General features: G+C 49.2%; 1 protein-coding gene and 1 long non-coding RNA gene across 5 annotated transcripts; one reads left to right on the top strand and one right to left on the bottom strand.

The window, feature by feature from the left end:
- The first annotated feature begins 4,399 nt into the window (after positions 1-4,399).
- On the top strand, positions 4,400-11,362 carry IFT22 (intraflagellar transport 22). 4 transcript variants are annotated; one of them, XM_045389611.2, is made up of 5 exons: positions 4,400-4,541; positions 6,813-6,889; positions 7,619-7,708; positions 9,621-9,823; positions 10,869-11,362. In XM_045389611.2, exons 1-5 carry the CDS (start codon positions 4,503-4,505, stop codon positions 11,015-11,017), a joined length of 558 nt encoding a protein of 185 aa, XP_045245546.1. In that variant the 5' UTR covers positions 4,400-4,502; the 3' UTR covers positions 11,018-11,362. The 4 variants fall into 4 exon arrangements, with proteins under 4 accessions (XP_045245546.1, XP_005549359.1, XP_005549358.1 ...); XM_005549302.4 differs by lacking the exon at positions 6,813-6,889; XM_005549301.4 differs by lacking the exon at positions 7,619-7,708.
- A 4,315-nt stretch (positions 11,363-15,677) lies between these two features.
- LOC107129116 (uncharacterized) lies at positions 15,678-17,479 on the bottom strand. The gene is made up of 2 exons (XR_001489225.4): positions 17,248-17,479; positions 15,678-16,228 (listed from the first exon to the last, which is right to left on the bottom strand). It is a non-coding gene; the product is annotated as an uncharacterized lncRNA (long non-coding RNA).
- Between the last annotated feature and the right edge of the window lie 1,594 nt (positions 17,480-19,073).

Raw genomic sequence — 19,073 nt, 5'->3', positions numbered from 1 at the left:
GAGTCTCGCTTTGTCACCCAGGCTGCAGTGCAGTGGCATGATCTCCACTCACTGAGACCTCCGTCCGCCCCCTGGGTTCAAGCAAATGTCCTGCCTAGCCTCCCAGGTAGCTGGGATTACAGGTTCCCACCAAAACGCCCGGCTAATTTTTGTATTTTTAGTAGAGACAGGGGTTTCACAATATCGGCCAGGCTGGTCTCCAACTCCTGACCTCAGGTGATCCACCCACCTCAGCCTCCCAAAATCACATCTGTATTACATATGTGAGCCACCGCTCCCGGCTTAATATTATTTTTTTGAGTCAGGGTCTCGTTCTGTCACTGAGGCTACAGTGCAATGGCACGATCATGGCTCACTGCAGCCTCAAGTTTCTAGGCTCAAGTGATCCTCTCACCTCAGCCTCCCCAGTAGCTGGGACTACAGGCATTCCACCATACCTGGCTGATTGTGTGTGTGTGTGTGTGTGTGTGTGTGTGTGTGTGTATGTGTGTGGACACAGGGTCTTGCTTATTGCCCAGGCTGGTTTCAAACGCCTGGTGTCAAGTGATCCTCCCACCTCAGTCTCCCAAAGTGCTGGGATTCCATGCGTGAGCCACTGCACTGGCCCAGAACCAACACTATTGAGCATCTATGGTGTACCAGGCTTAGAGTTGTGATCAGTGGACCCAAACACCAAAGATACCCTTCAGTGAAGGCATGTGTTGTTAAGAAATGTAGCACACAAACTTCCACCCAGTGCAATGAGGTAAACACCGAGGTGAGGAAGCCTGGACTCTGGACCTGGCAAGAGGCAAAACCATTACTGTGCACAGAGGGCAAATGGCATCTTTATAAATAGAAAGGAGAACTGGGCCAGGCGCAGCGGCTCACGCCTGTGATCCCAGCACTTTGGGAGGCCGAGGCGGGCGGATCCCATGAGGTCAGCAGTTTGACACCAGCCTGGCCAACATGGTGAAGCCCTGTTGTTACTAAAAATACAAAACTTAGCCGGACATGATGGTACATGCCTGTAATTCCAGCTACTCAAGAGGTTGAGGCAGGGTAATCACTTGAACCGAGGAGGTAGACATTGCAGTGAACCGAGATCTCGCCACTGCACTCCAGCCTGGGTGACAGTGCAAGACTCCATCTCAAAAAAAAAAAGAAAAAGAAGAAAATAAAAGAAAGGAGAACTGGAGCTGCTGAAAGCCCATGGTTCCTGCCTCCTCCCTGATATCGATTTAGGATACTCATACTTTGCCTCACTGTAATAGCTCCATTTGCAAATGAAAATTAAACTGTACATGGGGCTGGGCTCAGTGGCTCAGGCCTGTAATGCCAGCACTTTCAGAGGCCGAGGCAGGCAGATCAGACAGGACTTGAGGTCAGGGGTTTGAGACCAACGTGACCAACATCATGAAACCCCGTCTCTACTAAAAATACAAAAATTAGTGGCGCGTGGTGGCACACACCTGTAATCCCAGCTACTCAGGAAACTGAGGCAGGAGAATCGCTTGAACCTGGGAGGCAGAGGTTGCAGTGAGCCGAGATCATGCCACTGCACTCCAGCCTGGGCGACAGAGTGAGACTCCATCTCAAAAAAAAAAAAAAAAGGAAAAGAAAGCCTGTGCATGAGAAAACACTTGACAAGCTGCACTCCACAGGCTGCTCTCCCCATCTGGCCTAGAAGCTACCAGGGCAAAGGGACTGTGCAGAACCACCTCCAGAACCCAGCACCTACCCCTGTGCCTGGCACCAGTTCTCCCAAAGCCAGGGCCAGAGACCTAAGAGTGTATGTTTCATGCCAAAAATAGGAGGAGCAAAATTTTCCCCAATTTTCCCAGGTGTGAAAAGGAACAACTTCTTTTTCGTTTCCTTGAACTTTTGAATCTTTAAATTTTTTAATACATAGAAAAAGAATGTATATAGTATATGGTGATTATAAAGCAATAGTAATAAAATAACCCCCTGGGAACATGTACGGGCGCCAAAAAAGAAAGGAATGGCTCACAGAAAGACATTTCAAAAAGATGCAGAAACCAGCTTGACAACATTCCCAGTGGCCATATCAACGGCAATTTGAGCATCAAAGTGAATCCAGATTGTAAACCAGTGTATAAAACAGGAAAGCAAATCCAGGCATCGTGGGTCACACCTGTAATCCCAGCAGTTTGGGAGGCTGAGAGGGGAGGATCACTTGAGGTCAGGAGTTCGAGACTAGCCTGGGCAACATGACAAGACCCCATCTCTACACAAAATTAAAAAAAAACAAACAGATGTAGGGCACGTGCCTGTAGTCCCAGCTACTTGGGAGGCTGAGGTGGGAGGATCTCTTGAGGCCAGGAGGTCAAGGCTGCAGTGAGCTATGATCGCACCACTGCACTCCAGCCTGGACAACAGAGCAAGACCCTGTCTCAAAAAAAAAAAAAAAAAGGATACCTTTTAAAATGAGGACTGGGCCGGGCGCGGTGGCTCAAGCCTGTAATCCCAGCACTTTGGGAGGCCGAGGCGGGCGGATCACAAGGTCAGGAGATCGAGACCACAGTGAAACCCCGTCTCTACTAAAAATACAAAAAATTAGTCGGGCGCGGTGGCGGGCGCCTGTAGTCCCAGCTACTCAGGAGGCTGAGGCAGGAGAATGGCGGGAACCCGGGAGGCGGAGCTTGCAGTGAGCCGAGATCGCGCCACTGCACTCCAGCCTGGGCAACAGCGTGAGACTCCGTCTCAAAATAAATAAATAAATAAATAAATAATAAAATAAAATGAGGACTGGCTGGGCACAGTGGCTCATGTCTGTAATCCCAGCACTTTGGGAAGCCGAGGCAAGCAGATCATGAGGTCAGTAGTTTGAGACTAGCCTGGCCAACATGGCAAAACCCTGTCTCTACTAAAAATACAAAAATTAGCCAGGCATGGTAGCGTGCACCTGTAATCTCAGCTACTCGGGAGGCTGAGGCAGGAGTAACACTTGAAACCAGAAGGCGGAGGTTGCAGTGAACTGAGATCACACCACTGCACTCCAGCCTGGGCAACACAGCAAGACCCTGTCTCAAAAAAAAAAAAAGAAAAAAAGATATTAATTTAATCCATCAACAATGACATGCTGAAATTAAGAACTCTTCCTTACTGTTCACTCAGCAGTTATTTATTTTTATTTATTTATTTTGAGACAGAGTCTTGCTCTGTCACCCAAGCTGGAGTACAGTGATGCCATCTTGGCTCACTGCAACCTCTGCCTCCCTGGTTCAAGTGATTCTCCTGCCTCAGCCTCCTGAGTAGCTGGCATTACAGGTGCGTGCCACCACACCCGGCTAATTTTTGTATTTTTAGTAGAGACAGTTTTCACCATGTTGGCCAGGCTGGTCTCGAACTCCAGACCTCAAGCGATCCACCAGCCTCGGCCTCCCAAAGTGCTGGGATTACAGGCCTGGGCCACGGAGGTTGACCAAGCAGTTCTTTTCAATACAAAGACTATGTAACTATGTTACCGAAGGTTAAAGATTTGATAGTGGGTTGACCAGGAATTTTTGTCTTGTCAGCCCTTTGTGGGCCAGAATATTTTGCACCGGCACTCTCGGCACAGAGACATTTAATATCATGGCCTTATCCGAAATTCTGACTTGACTCTGTATTTTCAGACTGACCTGACTGAATTTAGCAGCAATGTTTCTAGACACCTGCACTGACTAAAGGATTCCAGCCATCATCTCTTTGGTTTCACCTAGGTCAGACGAATGATAGTGAGTGGTGAATCCTTTTACAGAAACCAGACTTTCACCTGAGCTTTTTTAAGCTGGGTCACAGCTATGATAAATCGGCTCCCAAGTGGACAGCCACAGTGATATCATGCCACAGTGATAAAGGAGTCAAGGCCTAGTTTCAAGGCCAGCTTGGCACTTGTATGGCCTGTCTGAGCTCTCGAGATTATTGGGAGAAACAACAATTTGGAAACGGCCATTCCGCCCCCTCCTGGAGTCTTGCTTTCCGCGTCTCTACCGAGACTGATGGAACGGGCCTGCAGTCCCAGAATTTTGGTGAGGTGGAGGTGGGAGGATCGTTTCAGCCCAGGAGTTCGAAAACAGCCTGGGCAACATAGCAAAACCCGGTCTTACAAATACAAAAATTTTAAAAATTAGTCGGACGTGATGGCGTGTGCCTGTAGCGCCAGCTACTCGGGAGGCTGAGGCAGAAGGATCGTTTGGGCCCAGAAGTTGGAGGCTACAGTGAGCCGAGATCGCGCCACCGCCCTCCAGCCTGAGCGACAGAGTGAAACCCTGTCTCTAAAAGAAATAGAGGCCAACCCTGCAGAACCGCGTCTGCAGCCCGGGCTTTGTGACTTCTCTCCAACCCCCACCCAGTCACAGACGCGCCCACTTTCCGCCCCGCGCGCCGGAAGTGGCCGAGTCCCGTCGGCCCCTGCGGGGCGCTCGCCGTCGCCATGGAAACGAAAGCGGCCCGGGAGCTCTCTGCCCTAACGCGCCGGCTACGGTGGGCTCCGGCCTGCTACGCCGCGGCGGACAACGATGCTGAAGGCCAAGATCCTCTTCGTGGGGCCTTGCGAGGTGAGTCCCGGCCCGGCGCGGCAGAGGGAGCGGAGAGCAGGCCTCGGGGCCTGAGCGAGCGCAGGTCCCCACCCGTCTGGTCTGTGGCTTGCTCCAGGAGGCGGGAACCCGGGCCCACCGCGCCCATCCCGGCTGGCGCCCCTGCCCTTTCCGCGAACTCCGTGCTTTCAGACCTTGATTCCAACCACTGCCCGGAGGAGGTAGTGGAGGCGAGCCCGGTGTTAATGAGCCCCGAAGGCCCAAGGTACTGAGTGGCGTCACTGGAACCACAGCCTAGATTTCGTGACTCTTTCTCTTGCCTCCGGGATCCACCTGATGAATGCGTCTGTGGGTCTGGACTTTTGTTTGAGACAGGTTCTCGCCCTGTCGTCCAGGCTGGAGGGCAGTGGTGTGATCATAGCTCACTGCAACCTCGACTTCCCTGGGCTCAAGTAGTCCTCCTGCCTCAGCCTCCTGAGTACCTGGGACTACAGGCGTGCACCACCACGCCCGACTAGTCTCGCCCTGTCACCCAGGCTGGAGTGCAGTGGCATGATCTTGGCTCACTGCAAACTCCGCCTCCCGGTTTCAAGCGATTCTCCTGCCTCAGCCTCCTGAGTAGCTGATATTACAGGCCCACACCATCACCCCTGGCTAAGTTTTGTATTTTTTGTAGAGATGGGTTTTCACCTTGTTGGCCAGGCTGGTCTCTAACACCTGACCTCAAGTGATCCGCCCGCCTCGGCCTCCCAAAGTGCTGGGATTAAAGGAATGAGCCACCACGCCTGGCCTTAATTTGTTAATTATTTGTAGAGACAAGATCTTGCTATGTTGCTTAGCACCTAGGCTGGTCTCCAACTTTTGGGCTCAAAAGGCCTCCTGCCTCAGCCTCTCAAAGTTCTGGGATTACAGGTGTGAGTCACTGCTCGAGGCCTGGGCGTTTTACTATGTGGTCCTGGAACCACTGGCTATTAATGTGTTTGTTGGGGGTGTGGTAGTGGGGATCAGATCACATCTACATGTAAACTTCACATCATCCACAGAAATAAAGCTCAGATGAACTAAAGCTAAATGCGTTAAAAAACAAAACAAAACAAAAACAAAAAACTGGCCAGGCACGGTGGCTCACGCCTGTAATCCCAGCACTTTGGGAGGCCAAAGCAGGTGGATCACCTGAGGTCAGGAGTTCGAGACCAGCCTGACTAACATGGTGAAACCCCATCTGTACTAAAAATACAAAAATTAGCTGGGCATGGTGGCGCATGCCTGTAATCCCAGCTACTCGTGAGTCTGAGGCAGGAGAATCACTTGAATCCGGAGGCGGGGTTGCAGTAAGCCAAGATCGCGCCATTGCACTCCAGCCTGGGCAACAAGAGCGAAACTACATCTAAAAAAATAAATAAAACTGATAGAAGTCTTAGGCCAGGCGCAGTGGCTAATACCTGCCAGCACTTTGGGAGGCTGAGGTGGGGAGATCACTTGAGCCCAGGCATGCGAGACCAGCCTGGGCAACATAGGGAAACCCCATCTCTACAAACAATACAAAAATTAGCTGGGCATGGTGGTGCACATCTGTAGTCCCAGCTACTCAGGAGGCTGAGGCGAGAGGATCACTGGAGCCCTACAGATCAAGGCTGCAGTGAGCTGTGATCATGTTGCTGCACTCCAGCCTGGGCAACAGAGCAATACCTTGTCTCAAAAAAAAAAAAAAAAAGCAATGTGTATTACTCATATAATCCAGATGGACAAACTGCTCCATGTGAGATTATAAGACAGCTAGCCATGAGTCCCCAGGCTGACTTTGATCCTCTCTGTGACCTAAAAGAACTCCTTGGCCAGGCGCAGTTTCTCATCCCTGTAAACCCAGCACTCTGGGAGGCCCAGGCGGGTGGATCACCTGAGATCAGGAGTTCGAGACCAGCCCAACTAATAAATACAAAAGTTAGCTGGGTGTGGTGGTGGGCGCCTGTAATCCCAAATACTTGGGAGGCTGAGGCAGGAGAATCATTTGAACCCGGGGGTTTCAGTGAGCCCAGATCACAGCCTGGGCAACAAGAGTGAAAATCTGTCTCAAAAAAAAAAAAGAACTTAATCCCATGCTCCCTGGGCCCCAGACCAGGCTGTGCCCACTGCACTAGAGCAAGACAGTGTGGTCATAACCACCCCAGTGATCTCAGGGTGCCGATGACCTATACTGCACCGCACCAGCTTCCAGGCCACCTCTTGGGGTGATTTTTTCGGTTTCCTTTTCTGCCTTTCAACAAAGACCTTTATTTGCACTCATTTTCACAGAGTGGAAAAACTGTTTTGGCCAACTTTCTGACAGAATCTTCTGACATCACTGAATACAGCCCAACCCAAGGAGTGAGGTGAGCCCTGACAAATATGTGTCCACAAGAGTGCCCAACTGGCTGGGCAGGGAGGCTCATGCCTCTAATCCCAGCGCTCTCGGAGGTCAAAGTGGGAGGATCGCCTGAGCCCTGGGCAATATAGGGAGACCCCATCTCAACTAAAAATAAAACATTAGCCAGGTAAGTTGGCATGTGTCTGTAGTCTCAGCTACACAGTAGGCTGAAGCAGCAGGATTGCTTAAGGCCAGGAGTTGGAGGCTGCAGTGAGCTATGATCGTGCCACTGCACTCCAGCCTGGGTGACAGAGTGAGACCCTGTCTCAAAAAAAAAATTTAATAATAAAACAATCTAAAAAGACTGCCCAGCCATCACCCACCTCCTACTTTTGTTGCTGTTGGCATTCCAAAAGTGTAATGCAGCTTCATTATTGGTGCTACTGCTGCTCTTCTTCTTCGTCCTGTCTCCCAGGCTGGAGTGCAGTGGCACAATCTCGGCTCACTGCAACCTCCACCTCCCAGGTTCAAGCGATTCTCCTGCCTCAGCCTCCCCAATAGCTGGGATTACAGGTGCCCACCATCATGCCCGGCTAATTCTTTTATTTTTAGCATAGCGAGGGTTTCACCATGTTGTCCAGGCTGGTCTCGAACTCCTAACCTCAAGTGATCTGCCTGCCTCAGCCTCTCAGAGTGCTGAGATTACAGGCATGAGCCACCGCACCCAGCCTACTGCTCTTCTTTTTCCTTTTAGGATCCTGGAATTTGAGAACCCGCACGTTACCAGCAACAACAAAGGCACAGGCTGTGAATTCGAGCTATGGGACTGTGGTGGCGATGCTAAGTATGTTTCCTTTAAAGAAAGTCACTTCATCAAATGGTTTAAAAATCAGCTGCCCAGGCCAGGGGTGGTGGCTCACACCTGTAGTTCCAGCACTTTGGGAGGCCAAGGGGGGTGGACCATCTGAGGAGAAGAGTTCAAGAGCAGCCTGGCCAACATGGTGAAACTGCATCTCTACTAAAAATACGAAAAATTAGCCCGGTGTGGTGGCGGCCACATGTAATCCCAGCTACTTGGGAGGCTGAGGCAGGAGAACTCCTTGAACCCGGAGGCGGAGGTTGCAGTGAGCGGAGATCGCACCATTGTACTCCAGCCTGGGTGACAGAGCTGGACTCCGTCTCAAAAAACAAAACCAAACAAAAAAAATCAGCTGCCCATCAGGCACCATGAAGTTGGGCCTAGCATGTTTCCTGGCACATATGAGGAGCTTGATAAATTATTTGCTGACATGCATTGCTTTATACACTTCAGTGATTAGGTTATGATGCAGTTAGAAGTCATCAACCTTGGCCAGGCACAGTGACTGACGCCTGTAATCCCAGTACTTTGGGAGGCCGAGGCAGGCAGATCACCTAAGGTCAGGAGTTCAAGACCAGCCTGCCCAACATGATGAAACCTCATCTTTTAAAAAAAAAAATAGGGGCCAGGCACCATGGCTTACGCCTGTAATCCACTGCTTTGGGAGGCCGAGGCAGGCAGATCACCAGAGCTCAGGAGTTTGAGACCAGCCCGGCCAACATAGCAAAACCCCGTCTCTACTAAAAATACAAAACTTAGCCCAGTATGGTGGTGTGCACCAATAATCCCAGCCACATCAGGAGACTGAGGCAGGAGAATCACTTGAACCTGGGAGGTAGACGTTGCTACTGCACTCCAGCTTGGGCAACAGAGCCAGACTCTTACCTCAAAAAATAATAACAATTTTTTTTAAATGAAGAAATCATCAACCTTTAAAAAAACTAAAATTGGCCTGATGTGGTGCACACCTGTAGTCCTAGCTACTCAGGAGGCTGAGGCGGAAGGATCGCTCGGGCCCACGTTGGAGGCTGCAGTGAGCTATGATCTCACAACTGCACAATTTTAAAAGACTGCCCAGCCATCACCCACCTCCTACTTTTGTTGCTGTTGGCAACAAAAAGTAGAGCAAGACCCTGTCTCTTAAAAAAAAAAAAAAAAAAGTCATCAACCAACTGTTTCTTTTTTGTTGTTGTTGTTGTTGTTTTGGGATGGAGTCTCGCTGTGTCACCCAGGCTGGAGTGCAGTAGTGCAAACTCAGCTTGCTGCAAGCTCCGCCTCCCGGGTTCATGCCATTCTCCTGCCTCAGGCTCCCGAGTAGCTGGGACTACAAGAGCCCACCACCATGCTCGGCTAACTTTTTTGTATTTTTAGTAGGGATGGAGTTTCACCGTGTTAGCCAGGATGGTCTCGATCTCCTGACATCGTGACCCACCCGCCTCAGCCTCCCAAAGTGCTGGGCTTACAGGAGTGAGCCACCACGCCCAGGCTGTTATAGACCAACTTTTAATACTAAGATATTCTTTTTTTTTTTTTTTTTTTTTTTTTTTTTTTTTTGAGACGGAGTCTCGCTCTGCCCAGGCTGGAGTGCAGTGGCGCGATCTCGGCTCACTGCAAGCTCCGCCTCCCGGGTTCACGCCATTCTCCTGCCTCAGCCTCCCGAGTAGCTGGGACTACAGGCGCCCACAACCGCGCCCGGCTAATTTTTTGTATTTTTAGTAGAGACGGGGTTTCACCGTGGTCTCGATCTCCTGAACTTGTGATCCGCCCGCCTCGGCCTCCCAAAGTGCTGGGATTACAGGCGTGAGCCACCGCGCCCGGCCAAGATATTCTTTTTAAAGTCCACAGTTAGAAACCAGAATGACCTGACTTTCCCTCTTGTTCCTTTTCTTCCTCCCAGGTTTGAGTCCTGCTGGCCAGCCCTGATGAAGGATGCTCATGGAGTGGTGATCGTCTTCAATGCTGACATCCCAAGCCACCGGAAGGAAATGGAGATGTGGTATTCCTGCTTTGTCCAACAGCAGTCCTTACAGGACACACAGTGTATGCTAATTGCACACCACAAACCAGGCTCTGGAGATGATAAAGGAAGCCTGTCTTTGTGTAAGGAAACTGGAATTTCTCTTCCTCTTTTGTCTTGAATGTTTTGGACACCTACATATTGCCCCACGTCCTACAAACCAGCAGCTCTGTCCAGTTACTGAGCACCTTCTGTACCCTAGGCAATTGTTGCCCGCTCCATGTGAGTCCACCCTGTCTCTACTAAAAATACAAAAATTAGCCAGGCATGATGACAGGCGCCGGTAGTCCCAGCTACTCAGGGGCTAAGGCAGGAGAATTCCTTGAGCCCGGGAGGCAGAGGTTGCAGTGATCTCACCGCTGCACTCCAGCTTGGGTGACAGGATGAGACACCATCTCAAAAAATAAATAAATAAATGAAAGGCCAGGCGCAGTGGCTCATGCCTATAATCCCAACACTTTGGGAGGCCGAGGCGGGCGGATCTCTTGAGGTCAGGAGTTCTAGACCAGCCTGGCCAACATGGTGAAACCCCATCTCTACTAAAAATACAAAAATTAGCTGGGGGTGGTGGTGCACGCCTGTAATCCCAGCTACTCAGGAGACTGAGGCAGTAGAATCACTTGTACCTGGGAGGTGGAGGTTGCAGTGAGCTGAGATTGTGCCATTGCACTCCACTCCACCCTGGACAACAAGAGTGAAACTCTGTCTCAAAAAAAAAAAAAAAACCAGAATACAGAGTGGGAAAATCCTGCTTGTCACTATTCTTGGATATGACTGGGGTGGCACTCTTTCTGAAAGAACTTTTCTGGAGAAAAACCTCCAATTCACATAACACACATCCCAAGGGTGACACAGTAATCCTGAAAAAGAAGTCAGAAAATACTCAGAAACAAAATGAGAATAATAGAGAATCTATAAGAACAGAAGACCTGGAAAGTGGTTTGTAAGGTTTTCATCCTGTTGCCAGGTGGCAATATAGCAAACCCTTTCTCTGTTCTCTGGTGTCAAGGAAGACAACTTGATTTGTGAACTTCAGAAAGTTAAATTTCTTCTAGAAGTTTCATTGGGAGCTAGAAAGGGCCCCTCATTGAAACTCCTTGACTAATTAACCTTATCTTCATTTTCAAGCGCCACCCTTGAACAAGCTGAAGCTGGTGCACTCGAACCTGGAAGATGACCCTGAGGAGATCCGGATGGAATTCATAAAGTATTTAAAAAGCATCATCAACTCCATGTCTGAGAGCAGAGACAGGGAGGAGATGTCAATTATGACCTAGCCAGCCTTCACCTGGGACTGCCACCTCCCCAGTGAAATCAGCATGTTTCTTGGTGCAGATGTGAAATCACATCCAGCTCCTGATGTTTTCTTCTCCCTGTGACTGCAGAGGAAGTGTTCCTACCTGCAGGAAGGCACCTGTCACGCAGGGCATTCACTCAGACCATCTATGCTCTGTCCTGAGTTCAGTTTAGAAAGTCCTATCATCGAATTCAGATTTCCTGGCCCCAGAACTTCCCAAAGACCTATAAAATGGAGGGATTTACCACCTTCACATATGTCCAGTTACATAGTTTGTGGAATTGTAACCGTTGCAGCCCAATGATACAACAGTAGTTTAATCATGTGTATTGGCTTGAATGTAATTTTCATTCCTTGATTTACCCAACAAACACCGACGGGTTGAGCACCTGCTGTGTGTGCACCACTGTCCTAGCTGCTGACTGCAGACAGCATGCATGAAAAAGACACAAATCCCCACCCTCGCGGAACTCATTCCATTTTCCTAAATATTAGGTTGGTGCAAAACTAATCGCGGTTTTTGCCATTTTTAATTTTTAATGGCAAAAGCCACAATTACTTTTGCACCAACCTAATAGTAAGGCCAATTCAGAAACTTGAGTGCCATGTCTTGGATATGCAAAAAAGAAAATCAAAACGCATTCTTCATTCTCTGTAAGAGTTCTAGGTGGGGCTCAGTGGCTCACACTTGTAATCTCAGCACTTTGGGAGGCCAAGGCAGGCGGATCACTTGAAGCCAGGAGTTCAAGACCAGCCTGGCCAACATGGCAAAACCCTATCTCTACTAAAAATATAAAAATTCACAGGGTGTGTTGGCACATGCCTGTAATACTAACTACTCCGGTGGCTGAAGCATAAGAATTGCTTGAGCCTGGGAGGCAGAGGTTGCACTGAGCTAAGATCGCACCACTATACTCCAGCCTGGGTGACAGACACCATGTCTCAAATAGATTAAATTACATGAAATGTTTAAAAAGAGGTCTAAATAAGTTTCATATGCTGCCCTCCCTCAGATAATGTGGGAACCTGGGGTACTTAACATGCCAAATGAAGGTATACTTGATCGTTATTCATAGATTTTGTATTTGAGAATTCACTAAAATATGTTTGTAACCCCCAAATCAATACTGTGGCACTTTCTCAGTTATTTGCAGACATACAGAGTGACATAAAATGTGAAGTGCCTGGCTGGGCGTGGTGGCTCACACCTGTAATCCCAGCACTTTGGGAGGCCGAGGCAGGCAGATCACAAGGTCAAGAGATAGAGACCATCCTGGCCAACATGGTGAAACCCCATCTCTACTAAAAATACAAAAATTAGCTGGGCGTGGTGGGGCGTGCCTGTAGTCCCAGCTACTCAGGAGGCGGAGGCAGGAGAATTGCTTGAACCTGGGAGGTAGTGATTGCAGTGAGCTGAGATTGCACCACTGCACTCCAGCCCGGTGACAGAGCAAGACTCTGTCTCCAAGAAGAGAAAAAAAAAAAAAAATTGAAGTGCCTGGCCAGTTGCAGCGGGTCACGGCTGTAATCCCAACACTTTGGGAGGCCGAGATGGGAGAACTGCTAGAAACCAGGAGTTCGAGACCAGCCTGGCCAACATGGCGAAACCCCATCTCTACTAAAAGTACAAAAATGTGCCAGGCGTGTTGGCACACACCTGTAATACCAGTACTTAGGTGGCTGAGGCATAAGAATTGCTTGAGCCTGGGAAGCAGAGGTTGTAGTCAGCCAAGATTGTGCCACGGTACTCCAGCCTGGGCAACAGAGTGAGACTGTCTCAAACAAAAAAAGAAAAAAAAAGGCTGAGTGCATTGGCTCACACCTGTAATCCCAGCACTTTGAGAGGCAGAGGCAGGTGTATTACTTTAGGTCAGGAGTTCCAGATCAGCCTGGCCAACATGGTGAAACCCTGTCTCTACTAAAAGTACAAAAATTAGCCGGGCATGGTGGCAGGTGCCTGTAATCCCAGCTACTCAGGAGGCCGAGGCCAGAGAATTGCTTGAACCCAGGAGGTGGAGGTTGCAGTGAGCCGAGATTGCGCCACTGCACTCCAGCCTGGGCAGCAGAGCAAGACTCTGTCTCCAAAAAACAAAGAAAAAGAAAAAAGAAAAAATATGATTGGGAAATCAAGACTGTGGCAGACTAGAAAAAGAATGTGGCAGATTTAGTTTATTTTAAACTAAAAATAGTTTAAAAACTATTTTTAAAGTAGTTACAATAAGAAATGCATTGCTATTTTCATTATAAGCCTAAAAGATTTACCTGGTCACTGGGGATGTTTTCAAATTTTAAGTTACTCTGTTTTTAACGACGCTGTTTCGTTATCCTGTTACATAACTATCTATAAACTATACATAACAAAGTTTACCATTCTAGCCATTTGGAAGTATATGGTTCAGTAGCATTCAATACACTCACATTGTTGTACAGCCATCACCACCGTCCATCCCCAGAACCCTCTATCATCCCTAATTCAAACTGTACCCACTTAACTCCCCATTCCTCCTTCCCCAGCCCTTGACAACCACCATTCTGCTTTCTGTCTCTATGACTTTGCCTCCTCTAAGTCCCTTATATAAGTGGAATCCTACACTAGTTTTTGTCTTTTTGTCATACTAACTACTCGAGTGGCTGAGGCATAAGAATTGCTTATTTCCTAGAGCTTAATGATCTCAGGGCTCACCTGCCTTGTAGCATGTATCAGAATCTCCTTCCTTTTTAAGGTGGTATAATATTCTATCCTACACATTTTATTTATCCATTCATTTGTTGATGGACATTTCGGTTTTTTCACCTTTTGGCTCTAGCGTATACACTGCTAGCAGCATGGGTGTACAGTTCACCCAGGATACTTTGGAAGGTTAAAAGCATTTAATTTCTCCAAAAGGCCGGATGCGGTGGCTCACACCTGTAATCCAAACACTTTGGGAATCTGAGACGGATGGAAATTCTGAGGTCAGGAGTTCAAGACCAGCCTGTCCAACATGGTGAAGCGCCATCTCTACTAAAAATACAAAATTTAGCTGGGAGTGATAGCGTGCCTGTAATCCCAGCTACCTGGGAGGCTAGGGCAGGAGAATCACTTGAACCCAGGAGGCGGAGGTTGCAGTAAGCTGAGATCGTGACATTGCACTCCAGCCTGGGCAACAAGAGCAGAACTCCATCTCAAAAAAACAAAGTGCCAAGCACGGTGGCTCACGCCTGTAATCCCAGCACTTTGGGAGGCCAAGGCAGGTGAATCACAAGGTCAGGAGTTCGAGACCAGCCTGGCCAACATAGTGAAACCCCGACTCTACTAAAAATACAAAAAATTAGGCGTGGTGGTGAGCACCTGTAATCCCAGCTACTCAGGAAGCTGAGGCAGGAGAATCGCTTCAACCCAGGAGACAGAAGTTTCAGTGAGCCAAGATTGCACTATTGCACTCCAGCCCCAGCAACAGTGCAAGACTCTGTCTAAAAAAAAAAAAATCTCTGCAAAACATTGTATTTAGATGACCTTGATTATGGACACTATATCCAGTTGAAAAGTGGAGTACAGACATAATTTTTTTTTTTTTGAGACACGGTGTCACTCTGTCATCCCAGCTGGAGTGCAGTGGCATGACCACAGCTCACAGCAGCCTCAACCTCCTGGGCTCCACTGATCTTGCCACCTCAGCCTCTGAGTAGTTGGGACTAGAGATACACGCACCAGTAATAGTCCATCCCACTAATTAGTGCATGCCTAATTTTTGTATTTTTTGTAGAGATGAGGTTTTGCCATGTTGCCCCGGCTGATGTCAAACTCCTAACCTTGAGTGGTCCACCCATCTCAGCCTCCCAAAGTGGTGGGATTACAGGCATGAGTCATTGTGCCCAGCCCATACACAACTTCTAAAAAATTTTTCTTAACACGAAATTGGTAAACATGTTCTAAAGATTTAATGTACAGAATCACTATATATGGTGAGTTTATGGTTTATTGTAGAAGTTTGTTTTAATCATCTTAAGAGTTTTTGTTTTGTTTTTTTGAGACAGAGTCTCACTGCAACCTCTACCCTCCAGGTTCAAGCAATTCTCCTCCCTCAGCCTCGCCTTCCGAGCAGCTGGGATTACATGCACCTACCACTGCGCCCAGCTAATTTTTGTATTTTTAATAGAGACAAGGTTTCACCATCTTGGCCAGGCTGGTCTTGAACTCCTGACCTTGTGATCCACCCGCCTCAGCCTCCCAAAGTGCTAGGATTACAGGCATGAGCCACCGTGCCTGGCCATGGAGTTATTTTTAATTCATAATTGCTATGTTTGTAATTTTTTAACATAGCCAACAAGAAAATACACTAAGTAGATCAAATGGTAGATATAGCTCTTTACAGCTGAGAGTGGGAGAAAAAGTTGAGGCACCTAAGGAAGAATAAAAATGCTAGGGTGTCTGTCACTTTCACAGTGAGGAGGGCTGACATGTAGCTGTGTGAGCAGTCTATTGGAGAGAGTGGCTTTTCTAGTAGACCACGACAATTCCCTGGCAATTTAGTTTGAACCACATTCACCTGTTGGATTACCAAGAGTACTATTAATGTCAACTGAACTAAATCATCTTTCCATGACTGCTGCCTAACAAGAATCCGTCTTGCAAAATTGACCACCTCAAAAAGAAATTATTTTCATTTCACCTTTAATGATTATCCAAGACCCCAGTATAACAATTAACCCAGCAGATTTTGTTCACATGAATGGCCAGAGTACAACCCTTTAAATCTTTGAATTGAGAAAAAGGCTTCAGATTTTAAGTTTTGAGAGTTTTTCTTCTGCTTGATCTAGTCTACCATTGAAGCTTTTGAGTGTACTTTGTATTTCATCCAGTGATTTCTTCAGTTCCACATTTGCCACGTGCTCTGGTAAACTCTGTAACTGGTTGGTAAATACCTCAAGCATATCTAGAATTGCTACTGACGTTTCCCTACTTTCTTTTTCAGAAGTCTCTTGAATCCCCCTAATCTTGGTTAAAATCAGTTTCCACAATTCTCTATATGACATTTCTTGAATTTCTTTTGTATGGGGATCTGTTGCTGGAGAATTACTGGGTTCCTCTGGAGGCATCCCACTTCCTTGCTTTTTCACGTTTCCCGTGTCCTTCTGTTGAAATCTGCGCATCCTGTGTAAATTGCTTCTTCCAAGTTTGTGAACTCACTTTGTAGGGGAGGACTTCTTCCTGAAAATGTAGATATGGTGTTGGTTAGGTGGGGCATTTTGGCTTTGATTTGGGGTAGTATTGTGGGCGCTGTATGATTTCTTGGGTGGTTATTAGTGGAGGGTGTGGTTGCTGGGGACTAGGAGGCTAAGGTGGGCCAGTCTTTGAGCCCCAGTGGTGGGCTGAGCTTGCCTCATTCTTAAACCCAGGAGCGGTGTAGGCTGGCTGTGGCGTTAATGGGTTCAGGGGAGCAATTTGGGGTCCTCTAGGTGCCCTGCTCGAATCCTGGTAGTGGCAGCCCCAGCTAAGCTAGTAGCTGATCCCAGGCCCCAGACCAGCGGGTGTGATGTGGGTGAAGGCAGTTGGGGGGCAACCCACCAGAACCCAGGCCGTCTCTGCTGGTGTTGGAGGTGGTTGCCATGGGTTGGGCGGGCAGGTGACTTCCCTGGCCGGCAGGTGGCCTGTGGTGGTATCCCACAGGCTGGGCCCCAGACCCCACACCCCGGGGAGGAGTGGTCAGGCACCACCGGTGGCGGAAGGGGCAGAACAGCCCCCAATCCTCAGGCCCCTGGCCCGTGTGCTCAAGATCCTCAGGGGACGGAGCCGCCAGCGGACTGTCCTCAGGCCCCCGGGGTTTGGGCTCTGGCTGTGACAAGACAGGGAAGGACTGGTCCCCAGGCTGCGGGCGGAAAGCTCAGGTGAGGAAGGGCGGGCGCGCAGTTGGCTCGCGTCTGGGTCCCGCGTGCAGCAGCGGGTTATCCTTTGGGACTCCTGAGACCGCCCGGCCTCCCTCTCCCTCCCTGGCCCTCAGCTGGCTGCGGCGGTTACCGCAGGCAAGGCAGGAGCTGCCCTCGGGGCTGGACTCCGGGTGGCGGAGGCTGCAGCTGCTCAGGGCAGGGAAGCCCATGGGCTCCACGTGGGCCCCTGCAACGCCGCTGGGGAATCTCTCCGCCGCTGCCCCCTATTCTGGAGGCCCGCGAGGGTCAGGTGGCTGCGGAAGTCCGTGTGGGGACTACGGAACGCCGTGGTCTCTCACTCACCCTTTCCCCGCGCGCGGGAGCTACAGGCCGTCCCCGCCTATCCGATTTCTCTGCAAAGGCTGCCTGGGTGCCTCTGCTCCGCTCCTCGAGCTCCCCGTGGGTTCTCGACTGAATCCCGCGTTCTCTCAGCGGATCTGCTGCAAGTGTGAAAAGTTACCGGCTCCTTCGGTTCCCTTCGGAGGAGAGGCGCGTGCAGGCTGCATCTACCCGGCCATCTTGAGCCTGTGGTCCTGGGCGGGAACGGGTCCCAAGTGCGCGAGTTACGCAAGGGCGTTCCCTGGAGGGTCCGGTTCGGCCCCGCCCCCTCATTCCTGGGAAGGCCCCGCCCTCCCGTTCCAGTCTCGACCGAAAGCTGCGTGTGCACACGGGTGTGTTAGCTAATAGAAATGGGAGCAGACTGTTTACACTTTTCCACAAAAGTGTTCATTTTTCACTTTTTTGTTGTTGTTGTTAAGACGGAGTGCAGAGGCGCGATCTCGGCTCACTGCAGCCCGGGTCCAGGGTCAAGCAATTCTCCTGCCTCAGCCTCCCGAATAGCTGGGATTATAGGCAAGCGTCACCACGCCCAGCGAATTTTTCTATTTTTGGTAGAGACGGGGTTTCACCATGTTGGCCAGGGTGGTCTTGAACTCCTGACCTCGTGATCTGCCAACCTCAGCCTCCCAAAGTGCTGGGATTATAGGCGTGAGCCACTGCGCCCAGCCATTTTTCACTTTTTATACTGGGGATTTGTGTCAGTACTCGCAGAGCCACCTTATTCTTTTTTTTTTTTTTTTTTTTTTTTTTTTTTTTTTTTTTTTTGAGACGGAGTCTGGCTTTTGTTAGCCAGGCTGGAGTGCAATGGTGCGATCTCGGCTCACCACAACCTCCGCCTCCCGGGTTCAAGCGATTCTCCTGCCTCAGCCTCCTGAGTAGCTGGGATTACAGGCGCTTGCCGCCACACCCTGCCAATTTTGTATTTTTAGTAGATACGGGGTTTCACCATGTTGGCCAGGCTGGTCTCGAACTCTTGACCTCAGGTGATCCGCTCACCTTGGCCTCCAAAAGTGCTGGGATTACAGACGTGAGCCACCTTGCCCGGCCTGCTTTATTCTTTTTTACAGCTAAATAATATCAACATAATCATCTATATTGGAATGTCACATATTGTTAGATATTTGAAAAATCATTTATGCTGAAATATGCATTTTTATGGATGGCCTTTTGAACAGTACTGAAAAACATGATTTGGGGGTATAAATATGTTTAAATGTGCAATTTCAGAGAGATGATTTCTTTTTTTTTTTTTTTTTTTTTTTTTGAGATGGAGTTTCACTTTTGTTGCCCAGGCTGGAGTGCAATGGCACAATCTTGGCTCACTGCAACCTCCACCTTCCAGGTTCAAGTGATTCTCCTGCCTCAGCTTCCCAAGTAGCTGGGATTACAGGCGCACGCCACCACGCCCGGCTAATTTTCTATTTTTGGTAGAGACAGGGTTTCACCCTGTTGGTCAAGCTGGTCTTGAACTCCCGACCTCAGGTGATCCGCCCGCCTCGGCCTCCCAAAGTGCTGGGATTACAGGCGTGAGCCACCGCACCTGGCCCAGAGAGATGATTTCAACAATCATTCCTTTCAAAGGTAAAGATTGGGCTGAGCACAGTGGCTCACACCTGTAATCCCAGCACTTTGGGAGGCCAAGGTGGGCAGATCACCTGAGGTTGGGAGTTCAAGACCAGTTTGACCAACATGGTGAAACCCCATCTCTACTAAAAACACAAAATTAGCCGGGCATGGTGGTGCATGCCTGTAATCCCAGCTACTTGGGAGGCTGAGGCAGGAGAATCGCT

This window comes from Macaca fascicularis, chromosome 3, assembly GCF_037993035.2.
Source record: "Macaca fascicularis isolate 582-1 chromosome 3, T2T-MFA8v1.1".
Lineage (NCBI taxonomy): Eukaryota > Metazoa > Chordata > Mammalia > Primates > Cercopithecidae > Macaca > Macaca fascicularis.
The sequence above is the reverse complement of the archived record's forward strand: the minus strand, read 5'-3'. Positions and strand labels throughout refer to the sequence as shown.